The 11,466-nt window shown below is 49.3% G+C and overlaps 1 protein-coding gene across 1 annotated transcript; it reads left to right on the plus strand.

Annotated features, from left to right (window-relative positions):
- Positions 1–2,095: 2,095 nt before the first annotated feature.
- Positions 2,096–4,708, plus strand: LOC119325436. Its single transcript, XM_037599185.1, has 4 exons — positions 2,096–2,368; positions 2,664–3,560; positions 3,665–3,820; positions 4,045–4,708. Exons 1-4 carry the CDS (start codon positions 2,147–2,149, stop codon positions 4,456–4,458), a joined length of 1,689 nt encoding a protein of 562 aa, XP_037455082.1. The 5' UTR covers positions 2,096–2,146; the 3' UTR covers positions 4,459–4,708.
- The last annotated feature ends 6,758 nt before the right edge of the window (positions 4,709–11,466 follow it).

Consider the following 11,466-nt stretch of genomic DNA (forward strand, 5'->3'; position numbering starts at 1 on the left):
CCGCACAGAACGCCACACCTCGGCTACCATGCCGCCCACGCGGCCATGGCCACCCGGCAGCACCAAGCCACGGGCTCTGCCCAATAGAACCGCGCTACCACTACAAGGGCCGCCGCGCCGGCATCCCAGACCTAGACACCACCACACCCGAGATCCGCCGCTACCCCAACCAAAGAGACAAGCGGAAAGGTCCCACCTTTCGCATCCCTAGACGGCTGGCTTCCATCAACTCGTCCTGCAACACCGGGCGCGAGACGAGCTCGGTCCTGCAGCACCATGAGCGAGATGAGGTCGGAGGATCAGAGTTTTCCCCGAAGCATCACGACAACAATGAAAGCCACCGTGACGCCTTTAAGAAGGGAACGAGTTTCGCCGCCGCCGGTCCCTCTGAAGATAGAACATGTTTTCACCCGACGAACACTCACCGCACAGAACGCCACACCTCGGCTACCATGCCGCCCACGCGGCCATGGCCACCTGGCAGCACCAAGCCATGGGCTCTGCCCAATAGAACCGCGCTACCACTACAAGGGCCGCCGCGCCGGCATCCCAGACCTAGACACCACCACACCCGAGATCCGCCGCTACCCCAACCAAAGAGACAAGCGGAAAGGTCCCACCTTTCGCAACCCTAGACGGCTGGCTTCCATCAACTCGTCCTGCAACACCGGGCGCGAGACGAGCTCGGTCCTGCAGCACCATGAGCGAGATGAGGTCGGAGGATCAGAGTTTTCCCCGAAGCATCACGACAACAATGAAAGCCACCGTGACGCCTTTAAGAAGGGAACGAGTTTCGCCGCCGCCGGTCCCTCTGAAGATAGAACATGTTTTCACCCGACGAACACTCACCGCACAGAACGCCACACCTCGGCTACCATGCCGCCCACGCGGCCATGGCCACCCGGCAGCACCAAGCCACGGGCTCTGCCCAATAGAACCGCGCTACCACTACAAGGGCCGCCGCGCCGGCATCCCAGACCTAGACACCACCACACCCGAGATCCGCCGCTACCCCAACCAAAGAGACAAGCGGAAAGGTCCCACCTTTCGCATCCCTAGACGGCTGGCTTCCATCAACTCGTCCTGCAACACCGGGCGCGAGACGAGCTCGGTCCTGCAGCACCATGAGCGAGATGAGGTCGGTCCTGCTGCACCGTGCGCGAGACGAGCTCGGTCCTGCTGCACCGGGCGTGAGACGAGGTCGGTCCTGCTGCACCGTGCAGACGAGCGATGGGCCACAGTTGGAAGAGAACCAGCCCTTCAACGAAAGTAACGGCCGAATGACGAGGAGTAGGATCGAAGGCCGACACGGACCGCTTACGAGCGAGCCGACGCCGAACAAGCTAGCCACCACCACGGGCTTTGCCCAGGCGGCTCCGGCAGGCGGCGGCGGGGAGAAGGGAGAGGACGGGGGATGGGGACGGGAGGTGGCGGCGCCACCCGAGCAGCCCGCGGGTGAGACGGCGCGGGGGCGAGGGCGAGAGGATAAGAGTCTATAACAAGGCTCCTCTTTTGTGTATTACCGAATCAAATTTGCTTCTTCCAACGTACATTTTTTTTTACTTTCTGTGCAGTAAAATAAAATAGAGGCATGTACTTATATGTTTTAACCTAATCAAAGCTGCATCTTTGCTTCCTTAAAATTAAAAGCTGCTAAAACGTGAATTATCTTAGCAGAGCCATGGAGGCGAGTTCGTGTTGTCCTTTTGTTTCATCTAGGCCCATTCATAAAATCGTTGTGGTTCTTCGTGAGCCAACTTCTTAAAATCGAGGGGATTTGATGATTTGCCCTATTTTATAAAGGATTTGATGATTTGTCATTTGATTGTCTCAATGACAGTGGTCTCGAGCCCCCACCTGATAGCCTTTCAGAGGGGCAAATGATCAAATGGAGAAGTAAATTAGGCAAAAAGATCCAATTTTCCTAAAATCGATGTGGGAAGCCCTGCTCCGAGAAGCCAGCTTGGCAAAAAACAAAAGTTGGACCTTTCAAAAAAAAAAAAAGTTGGAGGTTCTCACAATTACAGCTAGATTGCCACCCCGAAGTACCCTGATCCAAACGTTTCCTCGCTCAACAAAGCCCAGCTCCTCTGCTTCCTCCTACACACACCCGACGCGCAGCTCCTCTGCTCTCGCAACCCTAGCTATGTCGCCGGCCGGCCGCCGCGCCGCCACGCCGCCCCTCGCATCTCCGCCTCGTCCCGCGGGTCTCCTTCCATCGCCGCTCGCAGCCACCGCCGGAAGTCCCCGCGGGGTCATCTCCTGCATCGGCCGCCACCCCTCTCTGTTGGTCGCCGCCGGCAGCGCACCAACTACTCCTGAACGGGCCTGCAGATCCTCGCCAGAGAATCCCTTCCCCCAAGTGAAGGTGAGAAGCCCCCCCTCTTGTAGATGTGGATTTGAAGAAGCTGGAGAGCTTCCCAACGGGCCCTAAAACTTGATTTTTTTTTACGTGAAAGTTATCAAGTTTGTATCTTCTGGACTGCATTAAAATGGCATCTTCGAGACTGGACCAAAATAGCTTCTTTCACGATTGCAATTATTTTGTGGATAAAGTATTTCTCTCCTGGTACTACATAAAAATTCCATCCATGAGAATATCAAAAGTGCGTTTCTGCGATTAGTGTGAAATCAACTCTGATTTGTTCCCATGCCAAATGCAGAAATACAACGGAGATGATGATAGAATCAGCACCTTGCCCAGCGACATTCTGGTCAACATTCTTGACCGACTCAATGTCCGTGAAGCTGCGAGAACCAGCATCCTCTCCATACGGTGGAGTCAGCTCTCTTGCAAGCTCCCCCGGCTTATCATAAATGCTCAGCCTGATGGTGTCTCTCGCTCCAACTCCAACATCTCTGATGCTGACTTGGTTCGGATCAATGCAGCTTCTGTTGAAGCGACAAAGAGCTTACTCACCCGCAGATGTCCAGGGGAAGACACCATCCGCCTCCTGTCCACCACCTTCTACTTGAGAGGTGATGTCCCCATATCCATTGGACATGCTGTTGGCAGCGCCATGACGACACACAAGATTGAGAACGCTGAATTCACAGTTTTGACAGTGAAGAATCGCCTACAGTGCACTCTTGATGATGTGTTGAACCACGGGGCACAGTTTGTGTCATTTTTTAATGAGTGTCTGAATGCTTTTACTGGTTTGACGCGCCTCTACATGGAGAATTTGAGATTTGTTGATTCTGACTTCGTCTCCAACATCTTCGTCACTTGCAAGCGATTAAAATATTTAGGTTTTCTCAATTGCGACACACAGAAGCGTTTAACACTCCAGGTTGAACACGCTCAACTCACTGAGCTCAGTATGCTCAACTGCCGTTTTTACAAAGTCGAACTCAAGTGGCTCCCAAGACTCACCCGGACAACGTTCACATGTTGGATGACTTTCGAAGAACTACCACTGTCATTTGGTCATGTCCCACTGCTCGAGTTTTTGAATCTCACAAATATTGGTCTTAGTCGGCACAAAATGGTCATGTTAAGTACATTACTTTGTGAGACACACATACAAGAACTGCGGTTGGGGTTTAAATGCGAAAAGGTAAGTCGGGATGATTGCTTTGTACCGGCTTCACTTGTTCTCTACTCATCCTATTATGAGCTCTCTTTTTTAAAGAACATCATATTATGTGTTTGTTGTTGCAGATTTGGGTTCAACCGGAGTGTCTGAGCGAAAGGCTGGCATCTGCGTTACACAGACTAAGGATTGTCAGTCTAGTTTGCATTCCTGAAGGGTCTGATCTCAAGTGGACAAATTTCATTCTGGAAGCTGCGCCATCACTTGAAGAGTTGTACATGTCGGTATGTTCTTACCTAAATCCACTTGTTCTTTTTCTATGGGTTACTCTGCTACATGACGTCAGCTAGAGCTTGTTCTCTTTTTTTTTTTAGTTTGAGGAGTTGCTCTATTATTGTTATTACCCTTGCATGGTTGCACAGACCTGTGGAGTACAGATGTCCTATGAGTGGCAAAACAAAACTAACATGTTTCTTTTACATATGTCGTATATATGGTTGGAATGCAGGTAATTGATCATCCGTGTGAAATGATAATTGATCCGGAAAGGAGGATGGAACTCTCGCTTAGCGAGAACAAGGGCGTCGAGTGGGAATCACTTAGACCACATTTCAAGCACCGCCGCCTTGCCAAGCTCGTCATCTTTTGCTTTGTAAATTACATGGTGAGTTATGTCAGGCGTGTGATGATAGCAGCGGTGAATCTGAAGGATGTGTACCTGTATGATAGACTGGCATGTAGCAAGTGCAAACACATGGCCGTTTTTAAGCCTGGTAGGCTTCCACGGGCAAAGAAGAAGTTGGAAGCGATGAAGAAGCTGTTGGCCCAGGGCATCGAGTCAGCTCCCAGAATTCACTTGCAGACCCATTCTGAAATGGACGCTGACCATGCTGCAAGGGTTAAAGACTACTTATGTTCATGAAGATAGCTGAAGGCTTTCAGGAAGTTCATGTAATAAAGGTCGGTTGGAGTAACTCTATGACTTGTCTGGCTCTTGTTTGATCTGCTTTTCTTTACTCAGAAGTCAGAACCACTTGGATGTAGAAAAATAAGAATTACTCAATCCTGTTGTAGGTAAGTAAATTTTAGGACCAGGTTTGAATTGGATTTTGATGCTATGATGTGTTATTGTTTATATATGATTGTCTTGGTGATGAGCGCATCAGTTGATACGGTCCTATGAGATCTGGAGGCTGAACTATACATGTGGTCAGCAAATGGAACCTGAAGCATTTGCATGAAGGCTCCAGGCTAAGTAATGCGGATTTCTGTCGGTGTTTTTATAATATTTAAATGAAGTTTTGTCCTGGCTTCTTATCATTCTCATTTGTGTCTGGAGGCAGGCAACTACTCTTCGCTATTTTTGCTAACATATATAAGTAGCGGAAATGCGGTTGGCTCCCAAGGTCATGTGCACATGAAATATGCGACACAATCTTCGAAGTTCCTGTTACCGAGCCGTGAGTCGACGAGCCAAGCCAACCCTCCTACACCACATGCTTCGCCTGCGCATACGACCCAGGTACATGTTTTGGAGCTTTTTGGGTCTGGATCCTTCACAGTGGATCAAGCGTGGCCGTAATTAAGCTGTCAAACTGTTGCTTAGTAGCCAAATACATGACAGACAAGATTAGAATTTAGAAGCACGATACTGTGTGATACGACTAAATTGACTCTGATACCTTCACTCTGTGACAACACCTCCACCGCCAAGGACACATAAACCACACAATTAAGGTATGACTATGTATGTGAAACGTAGTTCTTTACTCTATGACAACATCTCCGCCGCCAAGGACACGTAAACCACACAAATAAGTTATCTGACTGTATGTGAATCGTAATTCTTCTTGCCTCTCAGCTCTGAAACTTCTATTGGAGACAAGGAAAACAGATTGAAATTAAAATGTAAGCATAACTGATAGCCGGGTTTCAATCGCATGTTCCCCAAGCACTAGTATATAATGCGCCTAAAAGTCCGGAGGAAGAAGCCATATCTCGTCATACCAAGTGCCCACATAGTACCCTATTCTGCCCACACCATCTTCGACATTTTGGTCTTCCTTGCAATACATATCACTGTACTTGCCATTGTGTATGTCTGATACTACCGAGTAAATCTCGTCTCCCAATGGCGGTTTGTACTCTTTATACCATGGTGCGTACTTAGTGGAATAGTAGGTGTGGTTTCTCTCCAAGCCATGTCGTCTGGCACCCACCGGCACATGCACCGTCTTAGAGCACTTCCTTCCCAAAAACAAGGCGTAGTCGCCGAAGCTTGTCATCTCTACCCACTTATAATCACAAACCTCACTAGCCATGGTGTTAACGAGCTTGAAGACCCTGAAGAAAGGATGGCAATTGGGTAGCCAAGAGGCCATCACCGCCATTGACGGCTTGCCATGCAGCTCGAAGATATACCTGGCTTGCGATGGAGGGTTGTTGGCTCTAGAGGGGCTTTGGATCGCGAGCTGGTGGGCTGCGGTTATCATCGGCGTGCCGTCTTCTTTCATTCCTATTTCAAATTTAATCAGTGACTCGTTGGGTTCCGTAAGGCCATAGAGCTCGCCATTGCAGAAGACGATGTCCGAGATCTTCTCCCCGTGCCACCGGTCTGTGCTCAACTCGCCTTTCATGCAGCCAACTCTGCACAACGTAATATGGGACCGATCTTTCTTGATGCCGGCAAGGATGCATCCGTTCAAGGAGGTGGGATCTTGAGAGAAGATGATTTTCTCTAAGTTGTTCTCCCGTTCTTCCAATGTTGGCCAGGGATACCTTCTTGAGAAAATCGTTTTCTGCTTGGGGGAGAGCGGCAGCTCGTCTCCAGAGAAGAGGTTCACGATAGTGAGCTCATTGAAGTCAGTCGCCACGACCCAGCCGCCGTCGTGGGAGCCAAGAAACCACTTCTTAGCCGCCTTGGGTGGGGCCGCATAGGTGCTTCTTCCACTTCCTGCCTGCCCATGGCAAGAGGAGCAGCAGCGGCGTGGCGGGAGGCGCCGGTTGCTGCGACGCGGCGGCGCGCCACGACTTGCAGACGGCGGCGAAGCGCACGCGGTCGTGCAGGGAGGTGACCCTGAGGGTAACCATCCCGAGGAGGTCGTCGGGGAGGTCAGACCACCGCGCGGCTGACCGGTTGATGCTGCCGACGCCGGCGGCCCGCGTGTTAATCTGGATCAATTACGAGTGGTACGCGCTATAAAGACCTCCCTGTGTTTGGAAACCGATACAGATACACGGCAATTGTCTCGTGACTTGCCATGCATAGATGCATGCATCCAATAATATAACGTTTTCTGCACGTAGCAGAACCGTAGCGCCGTGTCCGGCTAGTAAAAGAAGAACTTTTCAGGCAGGTCCGGCCGTCCGGCCGGGTGCAGTTCTGTTATGGCTGCAGGCTTGATCTAGCCAGCTAAAACCAACGCGTACTTGGTAGTACGCGTGATCGATCCAAACACAGATAGATGTCGACGACGGCTCAGACGGCCGCGGGCGACAGCGGCATTGACCCGTCGGCGGCGCGGTGGTCCGACCTCCCACACGACCTCCTTGGCCTGGTTCGCCTCAGGATAGTGTCCCCACGCGACCGCGCGGGCTTCTCCGCCGTCTGCAAGTCGTGGCGTGCCGCTGCCGCCGCGTCGCGGCAGCCAGCGCGTCCCGCCCTCCCCCTTTTGCTCCTCTCCCCATGGAAAAACAGGGGAAAGGGCTACTTGTGCGGCCCCGACTACAGTTGGGCCTTCCGTGCCCCGAGCAAGGTGATCAACAAGCTGTACCTCGGCTCCTACGACGGCGGCTGGGTCGCGGCGTTCGGCTGCCACGTGCTCATGGTCGTGAACCTCTTCTCTGGCGTTGAGGTGAAGCTCTCCCCCAAGCAGAGTATGGTTTCGACGATTTCCACGTCCTCGGTATGCTCTCGACATGACTGCCTTTTCGAGAAAATCATCTTCTCTCAAGACCCTACTTCGTCAGATGGTTGCATCCTCGTCGCCATCTTAAAAGATCGGTCTGGCATTGCCTTATGCGAAGTTGGCTGCCCAGACTGCGAGTGGACTACACATCCTTGGCATGAGGCAACAATCACTAACATTGGCTTCTGCAGTGCTGAGCTCTACGCCCTTGGTGAACTTTGGCATGGGAATCGATCATTGATATTGCCTTCTGTAATGGTGAGCTCTTTGCCCTTGGTGACCTCTGTGTCTGGACGGGTCCGCTCGAGGGACACAATGACGTACTGATTCAATATGAAATCGGAATGAAAGGGGACACAATGACGTACTGATTCAATATGAAATCGGAATGAAAGGAGATGGCATGCCGGTGATCACGGCAACCCATCTGCTTACCACTGAAAAGTCCACACGGTCCAACAATTGGTCAACACTCGATAGGTACATCTTCGAGTTGCATGGAAAACCGTCGATGGCGGTGGCGACTGAAAGGATGCCCGACTGTGAGCCTTTCTTTAGGGTCTTCGGGCTTGTTGAGACCAACACCGACGATGTCAACAAGTACAAGTGGGCAGAGGTGACAAGCTTCGACGACCACGTCTTGTTCTTGGGGCCAATGTGTTCTAAGGCGGTGCATATGCCGATGGATGTGGGGCCTCATTATTGGGAGGAAAACCACGTCAACTACTCCACTGCTAACTCAACTCAACTCATCGAAGATAATGGTGTGTTCATTGCTATGTTCTGCATGGAAGAGCAAAATACCGAAGATGGTGTGAACAGAATAATTTATTATAACAGAGGATGGAGTAATGCCATATGGCTTCATCCTCCAGGCTTGTAGACAACAAATATTTACTACATCTGAAAACACATAAGGAGCCCCATCGCGAGGCAAGGAGCACCACCGATTGACATGTTTTTAGAATTGTTATTTGTGAGGTTTGTTTGTGTGTCCTTGGCAACTTGGAATATATCCAAGTTAAATTTAAATTCTATATAAATTTGGTTTATTTTGTTATGAATTTTGGTTGGACGTGATAAATTTTACATAATAATGTTACTTGAATTTTAGTACTTCCTACATCTAGTCTACCACGCCGCTACCCCGACAAACACTTGTGTCCCCTCACCCTCTCCTACATGGTCGGCGCAACCCTGCTGGTCAACCTCTCCCCGCCCACCCCACCTCTTTCCTCCTTCAACATCGACGCCCCTCCAGCCAAGCGCACATGCGGTCCTCCCAACCCAACCTCGTAATTGTCCTCCCTCCACATCTTTCACACTGCCAGACTCAACGCAGCTAGTTGATAAGTCTCCGTCGTATCTACTTTTCCAAACAATTTTGCCCTTATTTTGGACTCTAATTTGCATGATTTGAACGGAACTAACCCGGACTGACGCTGTTTTCAGCAGAACTGCCATGGTGTTATTTTTGTGCAGAAATAAAAGTTCTCGGAATGACCTGAAAATCCACGGAGCAACTTTTTGTAATTAATAAAAAATATTGGCGAAAGAATCAACGTCGGGGGGCCCACACCCTGTCCATGAGGGTGGGGGGCGCCCCCCCCCTAGGGCGCGCCCTCCTGCCTCGTGGGCCTCCTGAAGCTCCACCGATCTCAACTCCAACTCCATATATTCACGTTTGGGGAGAAAAAAAATCAGAGAGAAGGATTCATCGCGTTTTACGATATGGAGCCACCGCCAAGCCCTCGTCTCTCTTGGGAGGGCCGATCTGGAGTCCGTTCGGGGCTCCGGAGTGGGGAATCCATCGTCATCGTCATCATCAACCTTCCTCGTCATCATCAACCTTCCTCCATCACCAATTTCATGATGCCTCACCGCTGTGCGTGAGTAATTTCATCGTAGGTTTGCTGGACGGTGATGGGTTGAATGAGATTTATCATGTAATTAAGTTAGTTTTGTTAGGGTTTGATCCCTAGTATCCACTATGTTCTGAGATGGTGTGAATAGAATAATTTATTATAACAGAGGATGGAATAATGCCATATGGCTTCATCCTCCAGGCTTGTAGACGACAAATATTTACTACATCTGAAAACACATAAGGAGCCCCATCGCGAGGCAAGGAGCACCTTCGATTGACATGTGTTTAGAAATATTATTTGTGAGGTTTGTTTATGCGTCCTTGGCAACTTGGAATATATCCAAGTTAAATTTAAATTCCATATAAATTTGGTTTAGTTTGTTATGAAAGTTAGTAAATCTTGGTTGGACGTGATAAATTTTACATAATAATATTACTTGAATTTTAGTACTTCCTACATCTAGTCTACCACGCCCGCTACCCTCGACAAACACTTGTGTTCCCTCACCCTTTCCTACATGGTCGGCGCTACCCTGCCGGTCGACCTCTTCCCGCCCACCCCACCTCTTTCCTGCTTCTTCAACATCGACCCCCCTCCAGCCAAGCGCACATCCTGTCCTCCCAGCCCAACCTCGTAGTTGTCCTCCCTCCACATCTTTCACACGGCCAGACCCAAAGCTGCTCGCCGAAATGACGCCGAAGTGTTCGACCGCCCCCACACTTACTAGGCACCGTTGGAAATATGCCCTAAAGGCAATTATGTTTGTATTATTATATTTCCGTATTCATAATTAATAGTTTATATTTCGTGCTATAACTGCTATGATCGGAAAACTCATATGCACGTGTGAAATGATAAACAGATAAAATGAAGGTTCTAGTCTCGCCTCTAAGACTAGCTTGTTGGTGATCATGTTTTCCGGATCTTAGGATATTGTTAAGTATAACGATGATCCTACAACAACATTGAGATTATGACGTTGGAAGAATGATCTATTGAATCGACCCAAACTTGTTTGTTTTCAGTTGAGTTAATATCGTTTGTATTCAATTGTAATAACACAGAGTGTTAGCATGTGTTTTAGTTTCTCAGACCATGAGAGTGTCTTGGTCACTTCCTACCAAACGGTGAGCTTTTGGGTAGCTCAAACGTCATCTGTAACAAGGTGATCATAGCAACAACTTTCAGGCTCACCGAAAAATTTGACAAGTGAGCGGACAGATCGAGAGTGGGATTTGTTCCTCTAACAATTGAGAGATATTCTTAGGGCCCTCTCGGTGTGACGACATCCATCATCGTCTGGCCAGACACAGGTGACAACATCATGGGGATGCCGGAACAGGTTAACGAAAAAAAGAACAAAACCGGTAATGGGAGCAACGGTGTAGTGAGCATGATGATGACTCGGAAGGATACCGATGCACACCGGGTTTTGTAAAGTATCGCCAAACAAAAAGTCTTCAGGTTGGATTGTCATTAAATAGAGATATGTGGCGGCGTAAAAAATAGGGTGATAAAATCCTCGAGGGATTCAAAAGTGTATAAGGACAAAGGGACCGAAAGGCGGTGGAACGAAGGTCAGGGGGCTCACGTAGCCGCACCATGCGTCCCCGCCGCGTGGGCCCCCTGGGTGCCCCCCGGCCTATGTCGGTTGCCTTCGGATGCTTCTTGACTCCAAATGTTTGCTTATTTTTTTCTGGATTTGTTAGCCCAATAAATTAGATTTTTTTGAAAATCTTAAAACATCCAAAAAATAGCAATTGGCACTGATTTAATAGGTTAGTCTAGGAAAATAATATAAATTGTGTGTCATGTGTAATATGATATATAGACCATCCGCACAAAGAACACAATGACAATGTGCACGCCCATCAGCAATGATCTTTAAGGATTTATGTGCAACATGGTGATCAACAGCTCGTGTGAATAGTAGTGGTGAATATGGCCCTTACGGTCTACTACTGCTAAAGCTGTTGGTGGGAATGAGATGGATGTTGATGCAAACAAGTCTGCTGGGTTAGTGCTAAGCTGGACGCAAGCAGGAAGAGGGCGTTGGCTGGACTTGGGAACACATCTCCTGCCGCATCTCCTTTGCCTAATGCGAAAAGTCATCTACTATTAACTGCTTCTGGGTAAAGTGTCCGGCCCAGTCCA

This window comes from Triticum dicoccoides, chromosome 6B, assembly GCF_002162155.2.
Source record: "Triticum dicoccoides isolate Atlit2015 ecotype Zavitan chromosome 6B, WEW_v2.0, whole genome shotgun sequence".
NCBI classification, from domain to species: Eukaryota; Viridiplantae; Streptophyta; class Magnoliopsida; order Poales; family Poaceae; genus Triticum; species Triticum dicoccoides.